At 42.1% G+C, this 19,248-nt stretch overlaps 2 protein-coding genes across 2 annotated transcripts in view; both read right to left on the bottom strand.

The window, feature by feature from the left end:
- LOC310989777 (NLR family CARD domain-containing protein 3-like) overlaps positions 1–19,248 on the bottom strand; it is a gene marked incomplete at its 3' end in the record, with an annotated part of 219,808 nt that overhangs the window by 117,057 nt on the left and 83,503 nt on the right. The window contains exon 2 of the mRNA XM_083976925.1: positions 9,457–9,589. The remainder of the gene's footprint in view (positions 1–9,456; positions 9,590–19,248) is intronic.
- Positions 860–8,555, bottom strand: LOC310989776 (uncharacterized protein; the record flags this gene model as incomplete). The annotated part of the gene is made up of 7 exons (XM_083976924.1): positions 8,191–8,555; positions 7,664–7,725; positions 7,066–7,421; positions 5,495–6,426; positions 3,858–4,031; positions 1,281–1,435; positions 860–984 (listed from the first exon to the last, which is right to left on the bottom strand). The coding sequence occupies exons 1-7, from the start codon at positions 8,538–8,540 to the stop codon at positions 860–862; spliced, it is 2,154 nt and encodes a 717-aa protein (XP_083833050.1). The 5' UTR covers positions 8,541–8,555.

The following is a 19,248-nucleotide window of genomic DNA, read 5'->3' as shown; positions in this document are numbered from 1 at the left end:
ACACACACCTGTGTTGTTCTGAGGTCTCAGAATCTGGATATTCTTTCTCCAGACCAGTCCAGACCTCAGCTGCAGCGACATCTTTTTATTTTAACCACAAATGTCTCTGTGTCTCTGTCTCACTTTGGTTTCTGTGATGTAATCCTCAAGATAAAGTTGGTAAATCATTGATCCATGGTTCATTGATCCATCACCACAGATTGAACTGGTTTGTAAATTCCAGCTGTAAAACTATGGAATTACTTTTGTATCAAATCAATCCAAACAAAACCTCTTCAACGTCAAACAGAAACAAGAGCTTGAGAAAGAATAAAACTTTATTTAAGAGAGAAAAAAAACTCACTGAAGCAAAAAACTGTCGTCTCAAAAGCAAAATGTATGACTTGAAAACCAATGACAAATCTATTGGTTCCTTTAATTGTTTAGATAAACGTGTTTTTGTTGCTTCATGTTGAGTAAACAGGGTTTTGCTCTTGCTGTTGTCACCTCTCTCTCCTCTGCTCCCTGAGAGACCAGAGTCACATTAGAGCCAGAAAAACTACATATAAAATAATATACATCATTGATCATTATACAAAATAAACAGTGTTTACGAACATGGTGCTTACATTAATGTGTTCACTGTTGTCATAGCAACATGATCTGAACCTCCATCATGTTTAGAAACACTGAATAATGTGGAAACGGAAATGAGCTGCAGTTCTTCACCTCACCACAAGATGGAGCTGATTAACCAGAATGGATGAAGAAGGAAACAGGAGGAGAGAGGAGGAAGAAGAGGGGGAGGAGGAGGAGGAGGAGAGAGGAAGAGGAGGAGGAGGAGGAGGAGGAGGAGGAGGAGCAGAGAGTGTGTAGAGGATCAGATGAGTCCAGAGACAGTGATGATCTCTGTCAGGTCCAGAACACACAGGGAGGATGGTGGACTGGACTCTGTGAGAGACAGTGGAGCTGCTCTCAGGTCAGTGAGGGAGGGAAGGCATCCATCTGAGAAGAGAAGCAGAGGACAGAGGTGATGGATCAGTGATCGTCTCTCTTCTCTGCTCTGATTGGCTGACTGTTGTCTCTCTCTCTGCTCTGATTGGCTGACTGTTGTCTCTCTCTCTGCTCTGATTGGCTGACTGTTGTCTCTCTCTGCTCTGATTGGCTGACTGTTGTCTCTCTCTCTGCTCTGATTGGCTGACTGTTGTCCCTGTTATTGTCTCACTGACTTTAGTCCAATAGTGCTGAAAGCAGCACAGACTGACTCCGCCCCCCTACTGACCTCACAGTCTTCAGTCTACAGTCTGGACTCTTCACAAGATCATCCAGATCCTTCACGTCTGAATCCTGCAGGTTGTTGTAGCTCAGGTCCAGTTCTCTCAGGCAGGAGGGGTTGGACTTCAGAGCTGAGACCAGAGAAGAACAGCTGATCTCTGACAACCTGCAGCGCTCCAATCTGAATAAAGAATAAAAGAAGAAGATAAATTCATTGATGATCAGAGAGAAGAGTTTTTTCTTCAACAGGTGAATTTCAGTGTCTTTGTCCAAACATGAGTTGTGAGGATCTTGTGCACATTGTTGTGATAGAGATGAAGTGAGTTGATGAGCTGATACTGGACATTTTCTCCAGAGTTTCTAGAAAACATGAGTCGTCTGACTGAGAGAAATACGAGTGTGTGTGAAGGTTGAACTGAAGTGAACAGACATTATTCATGACCACTGAGTGAAATGAGCTGAAACTGAAGAATCATTCTCACACAACAACAACTGCAAAGATTCAACAACCACTATTTCAAATGTCATTCATCAATTCAATCAAAGTCAATGAACTCTCTGTTTTAGAGATTCTGATTCTTTTAGATAGATTTATATTTGTACTATTTCATGTCACTTTGTATTTTTATTCTTCTCTGTTATTATTATCATCATCAATAACTTTATTGATCAACTGGTATCAGGGTTAAATCAACAAACTAACAGCACAGGGGTCAATGACGTGATGAAACCCAGTGTCAAGTGGTGTCACTTTGATTTTTGATAAAAATCTGAATAAAGAGGAAAATAAATCTGGACTCAAATGAGGAATTAATACAACTCTGTGTTTCTGGACTCATTTTACATCATTTGTCACAGATTATTTAGAAGAAGAGTTTTTTGTTTTGAGGACATGTCCTGCTCAAGATGCATTAAAATCTAAATATAGAAACACAGAAAATAATCTATTTCTATTTAATGTTTTCAGAAGAAAGTATATTTTTATAAATTCACTTTAATCCACTGTAGGTGGATCAGATACAACAGTCAGTGAACTGACCCCAGAGTCTCCAGTCTACAGTCTGGACTCTCCAGAAAACCACTCAGATCCTTCACTCCTGAATCCTGCAGGTTCTTGTTGTAGCTCAGCTCCAGTTCTCTCAGGTGGGAGGGGTTGGACTTCAGAGCTGAGACCAGAGAAGAACAGCTGATCTCTGATAAACTGCAGTTCTCCAATCTGAATGAAGAATAAAAGCAGTGAGTTGAGGACAAAGCTCCTTGTTGACAGCGTTCAGTGTCTCATCATCTGTTCAGAGCTGAAGAAGCTTCAGAAAGAACAAGTTTAGAAAATCAAAGTCCAACAGCTGAAGCAACAGGAAGCAGGTTAAACAGTGACAGAGAGAAAACAGCTCATTAATATTCATGAGAAGCTGCTGCTGCTTCAACACAGACGCAGTGACTCCGCCTCTTCACCTGTCAGCTCCACTGCTGTGGCTCCATCCAGAAAAACTCATGTTGTGCAGCCACATTTCTCAGAGACTCTGTCACTGAGCTCCTTCTCACTCCAACAGCTCATCTGCACTCATACAGTGTGTGCGTCATAGTGCACGTGTGCGTAGCGATACGCCGCTTCAATGGCCGACAAACACGGCTCCAGAGTTCAGGGCTGTTTGACAGCAACATCAAGTTGTGACAATCTTCAGAACGACGTGGTCAGCTTTTCTCCGTGGGCGTTTTGAAAGTGTGTGCAGCAGGTTGTTTGTGGCGAGCCCGTCCACAGCAGCTCATCACTCAGCTTCTGTGCTGCTGCTCTGCTCTGCTAACACACTGACTGTGTTCAACAGCTCACACAAGCCCACGTTCAAGAAGCTCAGCTTCCACTTTGAGCTGCTTCTGACTCCTGCCCTCAGCCAAGCACTGAGTCAACACTCTGAGCCTGAGCCGCCACATGAAGCAACAACCTTCAGCCCATCTTGGTGAGCCTCCAAACAAACCAGCTGAGCCTCTGCAGCTGCTTCATGTCAGCAGCAACAAGACCAACACTAGCAGCTCTGCTCTCACCTGTCTCACCTTGATTCTCAGCATTCACAGTCATTGACAGGAAGTGGCTGCAGTGTGTGCCGTGCTCTTCACTTCCTGCTTCACACTCCAGCCTCTCCCAGCCAGTTGAGCTACCAGGGAGCAGACTTTAGCTGCCAACAGCTCCCTACAGCCAGCCTCCACTGGAGCGCAGCTTTCCAGCCTCCTCTGCCTCTGCTGCCAGCTCTGTGGATCTCAGCTGCTTCCTCTCATGCTTCCTCCCATGGTTCTGTCAGCTCCACAACATCCACCAGCTGCTGTGTTTCTGACCACAACTCAACATCTGCTCTCAGATCAGTGCTGCACGTTGCTTCAACAACAAGTGTCTGAGTTGAAAACAACAGTTGTAGAAGCTGAGCTCGTTCTCTGCTGCTCTGAATCACAAACACTACGACTGCTCTCACCTTCTTCTCTCTGGACTCATCTCAACTGTTTTCTCTCTTCAGCTTCTTGAGAAAAATCCTCACACACAAATCCTGACATGTATGAACCAATGAGAAGCTGAAGCTTCAAACAACTACAACAGCTCCAGTCAGTGAACTCACCTCAGAGTCTCCAGTCTACAGTTTGAACTCTCCAGTCCAGCACACAGAAGCTTCACTGATGAATCATCCAGGTAGTTCCCACTCAGGTCCAGGTGTGTCAGGTGGGAGGGGCTGGACTTCAGAGCTGAGGCAACGACTTCATAGTGAAGCTCTGAGAGTCCATAACCACCAAGTCTGTGATTAGAGAAGAAACAAAATGTGTGAGAGTAAAATCAGACAATTTGTACTAAACACACACAACATGTCATCATGTGATCAACATGTGCTCTTCACACTCTGGTTCAGTTCATCTTCTCTCTTTGTGTTGGACATGAAACAATAATCCTCATCAGGGCTGGGCTGGAAAAATCCATTCAGATTCAGATCCACCTCCTCTTGAATCCTCCAACATCCATTCATCAAAGCCCAGATGGATGTTTAATCCAGGCTCCTGTGGCCGACACAGGTAGATGTGGTCAGGTGAGCTCAGGTGTAGAGCTGCAGGTGTCACCTGAACAACGCTCACACACACTGATTTTCTCCAAACATGAAATGAAGTCAAAGAAAATCAAGGTGAAATGTAGAAACATCTTTAGTCAGAAGATCTGACCACTAAAGTGTGTGTCCTGCACAGATCTAATCCACACTAAGGACACGCTCCAGGTTGTCATGGTGACATTTAAGGTGGACTGATTGATTTCCATGGGTCACTGAGCAGCACACAAGAAAACATTCCACCTTAAAAGTGTGTGAGAGCTGGCGGCTGCACAGTGACTGAGATGGTTGATGAGTAAAAAGAGAGAGAAGCTGCTTTGATCGTCCTTCACTCTTCTGACAGTTTGTGTGTCTGTGCTGATGATGGACACACAAACATGACACAGTCAGTCTGTTACACTGGAGCTGCAGCTGCTTCGGCTTCACAACCAGCCACAACTGAACCAGCAGGTGAAGCACAGGTGTGTTAGCGCACACAAACACACAACACTAGCAGCACACACACAGCAGCCTCTAGACTCCAAGGTAACAAGTGTCCAGTCAGGTAGAAACTGTGTGGAGCTGAATGGAAGCAGATCTATGTGCAGGATGTGAAGAAGCAGCTGTGACTGTTGACACACAGTGGAGCTGCTGCTGCTGCTACATCTGCTATCTGTTGCCATGACGACTCCACTGTTGCTCATGTTCAATAGAAAGTGCATTAATGGAACTGCTTTGGCTCCATTCATCATGTCAACATTCATGGTTTTAATAATGCAACAATTTACAGCATCAGTTCTCTGAGCGTCTCATTCATGTCCAAGTCAAACTGGAGTTGGGACTGAAATCTAAAACACAATCATGATGTTGAATCAGGAATCAAAGTGAATCAGAGATCAGATGGATTCAGGTGATCAGTGATCAATACCCAGCCCTAACCCTCATCACTCTGTCAGACCTGCACATTGTCCATGTCCATCTTTGTTGGACTTTAATCTTCAGCTTGAAGCTCAAACTGAAACATCTGCAAGTTTAAAACTCAGAGTGTTAAAACATCTGGAGAAAAAACACAACTGACCTGAGACTGTGTGTGTGTGTGTGTGTGTGTGTGTGTGTGTGTGTGTGTGTGTGTGTGTGTGTGTGTGTGTGTGTGTGTGTGTGTTATTGATTATGTCTGGACTCACACAGCCTTCCTGCAGTTCCTCACAGCTGGGATCAGTCTCCGTCGTCCCTGATCTGATGTCTTGTACTTCTTCAGGTTCAACTCATCCAGAACCTGCTCTGACATCTGCAGCATGTAGGCCAGAGCTGAACACTGGATCTCAGAGAGTTCCTTCTCTGATCTGTTCTCTGACTTCAGGAACTGTTGGATCTCCTGATGAACTGACTGGTCCTTCATCTCCGTCAGACAGTGGAAGATGTTGATGCTTCTGTCAGGAGAGATTTTATCTCTGTCATTCCTGTCATCACTGTCAACACTGCCATCACTCTCCATCTCCTTCAGGTTGTTGATGGTTCTCTGGATGGTTCCTGGACTGTTGTCTGTCTGACCCAGCAGACCTCCTAACAGCCTCTGGTTGGACTCCAGAGAGAGGCCATGAAGGAAGCGAACAAACAGGTCCAGGTGACCGTTTCTACTGAGGAGGGATTTCTGCATGGCTCCCTGCAGGAAGTTAACCAGGGGTCTTGCATTAAGTCCAAAAGAATTCTGAATCTTCTCAGACAAAGACTTCTGTTTTCGTTTCGTCTCTGTCTCTTTGTAGTCTTCTCCCAGGAACTTCTTGAGGACCTGTGTGTTCCTGTTGGTGAAACAGTGGAACATGTAGACTGCAGCCAGAAACTCCTGAACACTCAGATGAACAAAGCAGTAGACTGTTTTCTGGAAGATCACACTCTCTCTTTTGAAGATCTCAGTACAGAGTCCTGAGTTCACCAAGGCCTCTGTGACATCCAGACCACACTGCCTCAGGTCTTCTTGGTAGAACATGATGTTTCCTTCCTCCAGCTGTTCAAACGCCAGCCTCCCCAGCTTCAGAAGAACTTCCCTGTCGGCCTCCGTCAGCTCCTGTGGACTCGTCTCATGTCCTTCACCGTACTTGTTCTTCTTCCTCTTTGTCTGGACCAGCAGGAAGTGTGAGAACAGGTCAGTCGTGGTCTTGGGCAGCTCTCCTCTCTGGTCTGTGGTCAACATGTGCTCCAGAACTGTAGCACTGATCCAGCAGAAGACTGGGACTTGACACATGATGTGGAGGCTCCTGGACGTCTTGATGTGTGAGATGATTCTTCTGGACAGATCTTCATCACTGGACCTCCTCCTGAAGTACTCCTCTATCTGGGCGTCAGTGAAGCCTCGGACCTCTGTTACCCTGTCGACACATGTAGGAGGGATCTGATTGGCTGCTGCAGGTCTGGAGGTGATCCAGACCAGAGCCGAGGGAAGCAGATTCCCCTGGATGAGGTTTGTCAGCAGCACGTTGACTGATGACGTCTGTGTGACATCAGACACAACCTCCCTGTTGTTGAAGTCCAGTGACAGTCGGCTTTCATCCAGGCCGTCAAAGATGAAGACAAGTTTACAGACAGCCAGCTGCTCTGCTGTGACCTTCTGTAATGTTGGATGGAAATCATGGAGCAGCCTGAGAAGACTCAACCGCTGATCTCTGATCAGGTTCAGCTCCCTGAACGAAAGCAGAACCAGCAGACTGACATCTTGGTTCTCCAAGCCCTCGGCCCAGTCCAGAGTGAACTTCTGCACCGAGAAGGTTTTTCCAACGCCAGCGACGCCGTTGGTCAGAACCACTCTGATGGGTCTGTGTAGGACAGGTGAGACCGTAGAGACGTCCTCTCTCTGTTGGTCAGGTAAGTCTTTAAAGATGTTGTTGCACTTGATTGGAGTGTCATGGAGGGTCTTCTTCTTGGACGTTGTCTCCAGCTGTCTCACCTCATGTTGGGTATTAACCTCTTCACTCTGTCCCTCTGTGATGTAGAGCTCAGTGTAGATCCTGTTGAGGAGGGTTTCACTTCCTGTTCCCTCAGTTCCTTCAGTCACTCGTTCACATCTGCTCCTCAGACTGATCTTATGTTGATCTAAAACCTCCTGCAGACCACGATCTGCTGAGAGAGAAGAGACAGAGTCAGACTGAAGACAGAGAGTCTGACAATCTGATCAGATTATTTTCATCAGCTACAGAAAAACTACAGACAACAAAGAGAAGGTTTGAATCATCATCTTAAATGTCAGTGCTGTGTGATGGAACAATGACTCTGGAGAAAACAACAAATGACCACATCAGCAGACAGATGTTCAGTCTCACTTTGTCCACAGCTGCTCTGATTGGCTGTCTGCAGCTCACCTCTGGTTCTGGGTCTTTGTCCATGATCCTTCAGGACGTCAGAGACACCACTCCTCTTCTCTCTGTCCAGACTAAATGATATAAAACATGAAAACAAAAACACTCTGATAATTACATTAAATCATAAAGACGTTGATGAGGACAAACACTGATTAATACTGATGTGTCTTTTCTTCAAGAGAGGAGAAAGAAGAGAGAGGACTGAGGACAAACATGGATGTGGCCTCACTGATCTGAGACCAGCTGGTGTCTGTAAAGTATTTGGAGTAGACATAGTTAGCCTACTAATTTACATTTACTCTACTTTAACCATGACTCGTTATCTCAGAGCTGAGGAGCTTTTTCTGTTTTCTATAGTGTTTGTGTTTCACTGCAGGAGGTGGGTGGTAGAGGGAGGGGGGGGCTTTAAACTGGTTGTGAACCTTCAGAGTCTGATGGATCTGGTTCCTGGTTTCTCTCTGTTTCCTCAAATGAGTCTAATGACTGAATCATCTTCAGCTCAGTTTACAGTAGAAACCGTCTCTTACCGTGACTTTGAAGGTCCAAGTCCAGGTCTGAAGTTTAGAGGTTGATCATGGGACTGGTAACTCTTTACCGACCAGCTGGTGAATCCAGGTCCAAGTCCAGGTCTGAAGTTTAGAGGTGGTTCATTGGACCGGTCACTCTTTACAGACCAGCTGGTGGGTCCAGGTCCAGGTCCAGGTCTGAAGTTTAGTGGTTGTTCATTGGACCGGTCACTCTTTACAGACCAGCTGGTGGGTCCAGGTCCAGGTCTGAAGTTTAGAGGATGTCCTTTGGACCGGTCACTCTTCTGATACGGAGAGATGGGTCCTGGAGACTCTGGTCCGTCCTCCTCTTCCTCCACATTAACACTCATCTTCAGGACTTCAGTCAGTCTGAGAGAGAAACCAGAAACACTGACGTTAGCTTCAGATTCAGCAGTTAAGGGGAAAGTTAAGGGGAAAATTAAATTCAACAGCTGAGCTCTGAATCCTCTGTTTATTTCACCTCTCGATGTGAAAACTGTGTTTCATTTTGTGTTGAGTGTAAAACTTTAACACTTTTCCAGAGAAGACTTTGTCTCTGAATGCACTTGAAAATTAATTACTCTGCCCACTATGTGTTGCTATGTGTTGCTATGTGCTGTTGTTCTTAACAAAGGTTGATTGTTCTGTGTGTGTTTTATGTGTATTTATGGGTATTGGACCTTGGATGTCTTTATGTGTTTTGGAACTCCTGGCTGCAAATAAATTTCAACAGGGACAATATAGATAACTTTGAACTTTGAACTTTGAAGATAACAAGTCTTTAAAACAGTGAAACCTGTTTTGTGTCTTATTCTTTTGGTTTTTGATCCGAACCTGGTCTGATGTGGATCAACTGTGTTTCAGACTCTTTATCTTCTCTGGGTCAGTGTTAAACTTTTATTTTGAAGGTCAAACACACGGTTTTCACATTAAGAGGTGAAATAAACAGAGGATTCAGAGCTCAGCTGTCTGACTTAAGTTCCCTTAACTTTCCCCTTAGCTGCCTGTTAACACTGACACACACACAGAGAGAATACAGTGTGTTAACAGTTTTTATTTCTCATATCAGCGTTTTGTACTAAAACGGTTCTTTAGTGAAACGGTGACGTCATAGCCTCACCTCTCTGTGACCTTCACACCGCTGGACAACAACAACAACAACAATGGCGGACTAGTGTAAAACTACTCTGACTCTTCTTCCCTTCACACTTCACAGGGACTGAGACTTAACGGTGAATAATAATAATAATGTTGTTTAACACTCACCTGCCGCAGCTCTTACTCCTTCTTCTTCTTAAAATGGCGTCTGAACTAAATACTTTCACTTTCTCTCGCTCCTCCTCCTCACCTGTCTCATATCCACACCTCAGTCTGGGGCGGAGCCAGGCAGCCAGCTCACCTGAGGGAGTCACAGCACAGAACGAATCGCCTTGCTATTTACACATTTATTTTCTATGACGTGTCCAAACATGTCACAGGTAAAGCATTTCTCATCAGATTTATTTTTTCTCTTTTTTTTTTATTGGACCATGATTTTTTTTTTTTTTTACCTTTATTTAACCAGGCAGAATCATTCAGAACGAGTTCTTATTTACGATGATGGCCTGACAATGATGATTTTGAATGATTTCTGAAGTGATCTCATGTCTGCCTTTGTCAATTCTGGTTGACTGTTTAATATTAATATAATAATTTGAGAACATATTTAACCCCCCCCCTCCTCCACTTACTCTCACATTGTTGACTCCTTAAACACAGAACATTATAAGTGTTGAGCTTTGCAGCTTTTACTCGCGCTGAACTCAGAGAATACGTAGTTGACGGAGGCAGAGATATTCTTTAGCTTCTGTGAGCATATTAATTAGAGACTAGCACACACTCACACACTTCTCTGTGTCATGGAGGAATTCACTTCAGCTTCCCCAGAATAGAAAAACAACACAGGCTGGGCGTTGCTTAAACAGAACGTGATGACATAACATGAGCTTCTGACCTTTACACTTATGACTCACATTACTACACAGTCTAATGTGTGTGAATAATAACCAGAGTAGCTACACCAAATAAAAGAATGTCTCTTAACAATAAGCTTTTCTACCTTAAACTTACATCATGTAACCTAATCTTATCTGTGACTCTCCAAACACAAACTTTACAAACTTCCCAACTTTAACTCTGTTGCAGGTTTTGTCTTCACATCTGCTGCCATCTTGTCTGTTGGACAATACTTCATACTTTATTTTTCCTTCATTATCAGTCAACCTCAGAAAATGATCTTTAATATCAACGTGCTCACATCTCTGTCGACTCACAGATTATTTTTTTATTGTGTAAAGACAAACAACACGAGACACACGTGGTGTTAACAAGAATAAAAGACAAACAAAACAAAAACATACAAGAAAATACAGAATAGCAGGTGCAACGAACATGGAACGTAAAGACAAGATCACAATGCTCCTCAGGGATGGGTTAAATGCAGAGAAAGAATTTCACTGTACTAGCTGTATATGTGACAAATAAAATACCTTTACCTTACCTTAGGCTACCTTACAATGAATCACGCAAGAGATAAAGAAAAATACATCAATAACAATATAATGATAATAAAAAAAAATTGCCTACATAATAGTAAAAGGGTAATATTTATAAACATAGCGAGTAATAGAAGTAATAGAGTGATGAGAGGTTTCATGTGTGAGAGGAGAAAATAAGTTTAAAAAAAAACAGAAAAAAAGAGGAGATAATAGCCTTGTAATATTAACAATAATAATAGTTAAACAAACAAACGACAAAAAAGAGAGAGAAAGAAGTAAACGAGAGAGAGGAAGAAACAAACCAACAACAACAAAGCTTCTTAGCTAATGCTCCTGTTCCTTGGTTATCTTCATAAACCATAGGTGGTGTGTAGCTGAGTCAGTATTTAGATTTAATGTGTTTTTAAGTTGATATTATCTATGTGAACTTCAGCTAAAACTAAAACCCACTCCACATATGATTCAGACCAGTGGTAAATATGTTAACCAGCTAAACTGTTGTTGCTGCAGCAGTTTGGTTCAGAGAACGATGGTTCCTGGTTCCAGCTGTTGTTGCAGGTGGGGCGTTAATTAGCGGTGCACCCCCCAAAACGCGCCAAAACGTCGCTGCTGCTGGAAGAGCCGAGACACACGGTGAAACTCTCTCCGTTGTTTGTAGATAATATGCTCTTAAAGTCCTTACTTACCATGAATATCACACACACACTGAGTGATGAGGTGGCGGCCATGTTTAAAGTGTGTGTGACTGTGTGTTGTTTTTCTTTCACGGTGAGACGAGGATTTAACGATCTCATCTCATTAGCATACATGTGTTTGTGTTGTGGCTTTGTTCTGTGTGTTTAAAGTTCATCTGCTGTGGATCCAACTAAAACTGCCACTATACGATCTCATGTCTACAGAAATATCTGATTGATTAGTGAACATTCAGTTTGAAACTGGAAACTACAGCTGCATCTCAATAAATCTGAATATCATGGAAAAGTCCGTTTACAGTAGTTCAAGTCAAATAACCACAACCAAGTATTGAGTGCATATAGATGGACTAACTTTTCACAATATTTCTGTATTAAAAATGCTTTTAAAAAAAAGAAAAACAATTGGTCTTTTGTAATATAGTAGTTGTTTTTTTTAGAAACTGAATTTTATGTCTGTATTAAACTTAAGCCATAATAATGGATCTATAATGTGTTAGCTTCACTTTTTGAATTGAATTACTGACATAAATAAACTTTTCCAGGATGTGCTAATTTATTGAGATGCACCTTATTTATTAGTGAATATTCTGTTAGAACTGTTACAAATTATTGTTATGAATATAGATAATTAATTGTATGTATACAGGCTGTTCACGGCTGTTGTAACCTGCCGGTTGCATTTCCACTTTAGGCCCCATGATGTTTATTATTTATTTGTTTGCACATTATTGGCACTTTTTAATCATATTTTATCTTGCAGTAGGTCCTTTTAATCTGCCCATGATATGTTAGCCTACATGTTATCTGGTGTTGTCTATTTGTGTATGTGTTTGAATGTGTGGATCTTTCTGGCTGCAAATCAATTTTCCCTGTTTGGGACAAATAAAGACACTTTGACTTTGACTTTGAATGAGATAAAACATAAAAACATAGTAGATGCAGCTAATGTGCTCCTACTGTTGTGTGCAGAATAAAATCCTGAGATGGTCTCCAACAACGTCCTGTTTCCTGTGAGGTGAGTGGTGCCAGTGGGTTGCAGTCTGCTACAGGTGAGTGTTGGTGTCTGTCAGCAGCTTCAGGTAGTTGCACCAGCTACATCACTCCTGTGTGCTGGCCTGGGCCTTGGATTTGTCACATCTGTAGACATTTTATTCTTCTTATGACTCATTTACACCAACACATTCATTATCTCCAAATAAAGTTCCAATCCAATCAACATACAGACACTATAAATTATATTACAGTGATATTTGTGCAGAATCATCAACCTTATTTAACCAAGTTAACAAAGACCACATTCTTATCAGTGGCAACAGCCTGGTAATAAACTCTTCAGCTCATTAATTAACACTCCAGAACTTATGCATTAACTTTTCATAACTTAGGTTCAGTTGTTAACAACAATTTCACAACAAAACAAGTCATGGACCCACAACACACACACATCACACAAACTCCCACAGACAACACTGGAGACACAGCGTCACATTTTATCAACAAAAACAAACCTTTATTCATAGAGCACTTTTCATACAAAAGGAAGCAGCTCCAAGTGCTTTATGCAATAAAATAAACAGCAGTCACAGCAGCTCTCATTCAACATTCACAGTTACTCACACACACAAATGTTCCCCATGTAAACGTAGGCACATGCCCCACCACAATCCCTGCTCTAATTCTGCCCCCTAGTGTCCAAACAAGAGAACTCCTCCTACTGGAATCAGCTCCAGGTCAACAAACCAGATCACACAGACATAAATATTCTTTCCTCCATAAATATGATAAAATGCAGTTACATTAATACATTATGAGTTAAATGTAATTAATTTATCTGCTCACACCATAGAACAGGTTTGTCTCTGTCATTTGTAGCCCAGAGTGATTAAACAGTTATGCATTCAGTGGAACTCATCATTTTAACTCATGTCTAAAAGACGCACTTGACAGAAATAGTTTTATATTTTACATAAAAACACTTTAAATAAACACACTCATTTAAAATGATTCCACACCCCTGGGCTTAGAGGTTCTGTGAGTGTTAAAGTTTGATTTCACAAAAACATCGGCATCACCAACCATCAACTGTCTGCACAAACATTTATAATAACAGCATGAGCACAGAAAAACAGCAACAGATCAAAGTAGAGTAGAGTAGAGTTTGTTATGCGTTGTATGTAGCATAGTTAAGGTAAAAAACAAAACAAATCTTGCATAGTTCCTCTTTAACCGTCTTCTCTGTCAGCGATACTGAAGGTTGTGAACAGCACCAACCCGCCCCAGCACCACGGCAACCGTCTCACCAACAGCTGCAGACACACAACATTTCCTGTGTCTCTCCCAACACATTCATTATCTCCAAATAAAGTTCAATCCAGTTAACATACAGACACTATCAACAAAACAAACCTTTATTCATAAAGCACTTTTCATACAAAAGGAAGCAGCTCAAAGTGCTTTATGCAATAAAATAAACAGCAGTCACAGCCGCTCTCATTCAACATTCACACACACAAATGTACAACATGTAGGCACTCACACTTCTCTAAAGTTTAACTAAGAAGTTTCAGTAATTCCTTTGGGGTTTGAGACAACACTCACCTGAAAAACACAGGAAAGAAACAGTGACACAGAGAGACGAGGCTGCTTGAACTGAGTCTTCCATGGCGATGAGGAAAACCCATCCAGACATGCCCCACCACAATCCCTGCTCTAATTCTGCCCCCTAGTGTCCAAACAAGAGAACTCCATCACCTCTAGGTCAACAAACCATATCACACAGACATAAATATTCTTTCTTCCAAAAACATATGATGAAATGCAGTTATATTAATACATTATGAGTTAAATGTAAATAATTTATCTCCACAAACATCCCACTCTGTCAGCATGAACCAGTTCTAGAGCTGCTTTGGCTCTAACATCCTGAACACACACTTCACACTGTGGGACAGGTTTGTCTCTGGTCATTTGTAGCCCACAGCAATTAAACAGTTATGCATTCACTTCAGTAGAGCTCATCATTTAAATCCATTAAAAATGCACTTGAAATAAATAGTTTCATATTTTACATAAAAGCACTCAAAACAAATACACACATTTAAAAATGATAAAGTGGGTCAAATAGCAGAGTCAAGTGGAGGTGCACGGTAGCCAGTGAAATGCTTCATCCACTTCCTGAGTGAAGACCAGCTGGTCAGGTGAGGACAGGTGAGTTTTAATATGTAGTCAGCTGACTCATGTTTCCGTTAACCATGATGATAATTGTTGCCGTTGTAAACTGCGTCGGTCCATGCTAGTGCTAATACAATCCACTCGCTGTGATGCTAATTACTTCAAGTTAAATCCTATTGGGTTAGCCTAACAGTGTTAATGGCTTTGAAGTGGTGAGTGAGAATATCTTAGTAAATACTGCTGAGCAGCAGACATTTTCTGACTACATGCTGTGTAAAAGAAACTGTTATTCAATGTGTTCTGAAATACTTTGTGTAAAGTACTGCAGCTGGCTGTGGGTTAACACGGGTTCATATCAAATATTTACTGTTAATGCTGGTATTTCTGTAGCTAATAAAAGTTAAATGATGATCTGAAGATTCATAGTCTTTGTAATTCATTAGAGTTTAACCGTATATTTAAAGGTGCACCGGTGAGTTAATTTTTGAGATCTCCCTTATGTATTTGACATGTAATTGAAATGTAGTAAAAATATCAAATTGCTCACAACTTAGCATCAAGTAATTGTATCTTGACCTTGTCTCAGGTCCCAGAGTGAATACTTTTCAAAATGCCACCCTGCTGAGATGGTGGAGCCGACCTAGAGTGATCCAGAGATTTGTGAAGATTTCAACAGTTTCCAGAGAGAGAAGATGTTCCAGTACTGGATGACGAGCCAAGCCCAGAGAGATACTGAACCACTGGCTTTCAGCAAGGAGACAGCAAACTAGGTAACACTTATGTATTCCTCCTCTTTGTCAAGAATGGTTACACTTTACATTCATCATTTACTGTGTGTTGATGATGTAATACATTTTGTCTGAGGATTTTAAAGGTAGTGGAAAGTTCCCACCACCTTTGTTAACCTGGTCTGGTCCTGTGAAAGAGGATCCACCACAGACACAGGTAGGTGTACAACAAAAACAAGTCTTTATTATAGTGAGTCATTCATGAAGAAATACTTGTGACATCTGAAAGTGCAACCAGCCCCACAGAGGGCCAGGCAGCTGCTGCACAACCCTGCAACACACAGCACCACAAATGAAGGAGAGATTTACACAGACACACTGCACACAATACTAAATGCACAGCAACCTTTACACTGCACACAGAGGGAACTCAGTGACAAAACACACATCAATACAGACCAGTCCACTCTGGAGGCAGCTCAAAACCACTTCTACCACAGAAACACAGAAACACCTGCCTCAATCATTTTTTATATCAGTCGATATCGATATTTATCACAATATAACTCAAGTCACTATTTTTGTCAAAAAATGTTCCCTCATACTCACAAGTGAGATTTGAAGATATCAGAAGGTTATTTCTGACTTAAATATTTATTTTCCGTCAAAAATTGAACATGACAGATGTAATGATGAACATATAATATATATATATATATATAGAGAGAGAGAGATTATTTTGTGCAGATGCATTTTAATTTGATGTCCCTGCGTTTCAAACCATGGTAAATCACTGTTAATAATTATTGTTAGGAATCATTAACATGTGCATATGTGACAGCCTCTGCACATAGGATATAGGCCTATGAAAATAATTATTATATGTAAGATGGATGTTGCAACTTTATTTATTTTTTGATCAAACACGTAGCCCTTTGTGAAGTTTTTCAATCGTGTTGAAAACTGAAAAAAATGTAATGTAGAATGGAAATACTTTACATGTAAAAATTGGAACATTTGAAAACACAAGTGTCTCCTTGGTTTTGCGGTCAGTCGTCCGAGTTCTCCTTCATATTTTCTCTCGAGGCAACACTCATTCTCTCTCTCTCTCTGTCTTTTTTCTCCGGCGATGTCCCACTGCTGCCGTGCACGGCTGCAGCAGCCCAAACATTACCACGTGTTGTCGTGTTGTGTCTTCCTGTGCCGTGTCAACCTAACCTGGCTGGCTCAGCGTTCAAGCCACTCACTTCTCCGTCGGTCCCTCGCTACCTAAAGGAGGTGTAGAGCCCCCCTCCTAACAGATGATGTGACACAGCTCCCCTATTTAACCGTCTTCTCTGCCGCTGACACTAAAAGTCGTGAACAGCACCGAGCCGCCACGGCACCACGGCCACCGTCTCACCAACAGCTGCAGACACACAACATTTCCTGTCTGTCTCCGACGCCGTCCAGCCTCCTCCTCCCCATCCACTGATACAGGTGAGTGTGATTACTTCTCATACAGATGAACATCATCAGTCATTCATTCTCCCAGAAAACTCTCTGGGAAGCTCACAGGGAGACAAAACACTCCCTCACTACACTGATATAGTCGGTTACTGAGTCGTGAATGTTGAGTTTTGTACCATCTTGTACCATCCGGAGGCAGCAGCAGCTTAAACAGAAAAGACGTGCTGCGGGTATGATGGGATGTAGCCTGCAAAGTCTGTCTTAGTGTTGCGTTGTGGCGCTGTTTACTGTCGTTGGAGCAAACCTCTGCATCTACTCTGTGCTCTGCAACTCCAGTGCACTGTCATAAGCCAAGTCCACTCAGCGTGTCTCTGCCTGGGAAGAGTCCTAGACATTCTTGTTGCTGCTCGCACATCCTCGTCTTCCCGCCGCTGTTTCCGTTCTTGGTGTGCGTTGCTTTTGCACTGGCTACACCACTGCTTGCATTGACAGGCTCTGACTTTGTCTCCTTTCCAGTCTTTACGTCTGAAGACCACGATGTCGGCGCTCTCAGCTCTTCCAGTGATGGGTTTAATTTTCGGTTGCATTTGAACTTTAATTGTGTTGTCGTTGCTGCTCTGCGCATTTTTTCAGTGTCCTTGAACCTCCATCATGTTTAGAAAAACTGAATAATGTGGAAATGAGCTGCAATTCTTCATCACACCACAAGATGGAGCTGATTAATCAGAATGGATGACTTGCCTGTTTTCACCTGTGTGTGTGTGTGTGTGTGTGTGTGTGTGTGTGTGTGTGTGTGTGTGTGTGTGTGTGTGTGTGTTTTTTTACAGATGTGTGTGCGGCCTCAGTTCGGGGGGCGAGGTCAAGGCTCAGATCCCCTGCTCCTCTCAGAGCCTCAACACGCTGCAGCTCAACACCAACAGCACCGAGCACCGGGTGAGTCCCTGAACGCAGCACGGCCTCTGGTCCTGGTCACAAACACCATCATTATTAATATTACTAATAATATTATTGTTATTATTAATATTATCAGGGCTGCAACTAACGTTTAGTTTTATTATCGATTAATCTGCCCATTATTTAAACGATTAATTCATTAGTTGTTTGGTCAATAAAATGTTAAAGAATGTTGAAAAATATACATACATACAAGAAAATGTCTTGTTTTGTCCACAAACCGAAGAGAGACTCAGTTTATTGTCATAAAGGAACAAAGAAACCAGAAATATTCACATTGAAGAAGCTGGAATCAGAGAATTTTGCCTTTTTTTCTCAAGACAGTTGACGAGTATTTTAATAATCGATTATTGTTCGATTAATTGATTAATTGTTGCAGCTCTAAATATTATTATTGATCAGTCTGTTTCATGATGTTTTGGACTCTGAGCTTAACGTGTGTGTGTGTGTGTGTGTGTGTGTGTGTGTGTGTGTGTGTGTGTGTGTGTGTGTGTGTGTGTGTGTGTGTGTGTGCAGGTGCTGACGGTCGGAGGCAGCAGCGACCACATCGACGTCTTCACTAACCTGTCGTACAGAGCGTTTTCACTCAGCTTCTGAACACACACACAGACATACACACTTTATGTTAATAAAATATTTTTGTCATTTTGTAACTTGTTGGTCCAAAGTTATTTAAATAGATTTTTCTGTTTGTGTGAAATTGCTTCTACCTGCACACACACCTGTATTGGTCCAAGGTCTCAGAATCTGGATTTTTTTCTCCAGACCTCAGCTGCAGTCACATCTTTTTATTTTAACCACAAATGTCTCTGTGTCTCTGTCTCACTTTGGTTTCTGTGATGTAATCCTCAAGATAAAGTTGGTAAATCATTGATCCATGGTTCATTGATCCATCACCACAGATTGAACTGGTTTGTAAATTCCAGCTGTAAAACTATGGAATTAATTTTGTATCAAATCGATCCAAACAAAACCTCTTCAACGTCAAACAGAAACAAGAGCTTGAGAAAGAATAGAACTTTATTTAAGAGAGAAAAAAACTCACTGAAGCAAAAAACTGTCGTCTCAAAAGCAAAATGTGTGACTTGAAAACAAATTACAAATCTATTGGTTGCTTTAATTGTTTAGATAAATGTGTTTTTGTTGCTTCATGTTGAGTAAACAGGGTTTTGCTCTTGCTGTTGTCACCTCTCTCTCCTCTGCTCCCTGAGAGGCCAGAGTCACATTAGAGCCAGAAAAAACTACATATAAAATAATATACATCATTGATCATTATACAAAATAAACAGTGTTTACGAACATGGTGCGTACATTAATGTGTTCACTGTTGTCATAGCAACATGATCTGAACCTCCATCATGTTTAGAAACACTGAATAATGTGGAAACGGAAATGAGCTGCAGTTCTTCACCACACCACAAGATGGAGCTGACTGATCAGAATGGATGAAGGAGGAAACAGGAGGAGGAGGAGGAGGAGGAGGAGGAGGAGGAGGAGGAGGAGGAGGAGAGAGTGTAGAGGATC

The sequence above is a fragment of the Trachurus trachurus genome (assembly GCF_905171665.1).
Source record: "Trachurus trachurus genome assembly, chromosome: 8".
NCBI lineage: Eukaryota > Metazoa > Chordata > Actinopteri > Carangiformes > Carangidae > Trachurus > Trachurus trachurus.
This window is presented reverse-complemented; position numbering and strand designations above follow the sequence as displayed.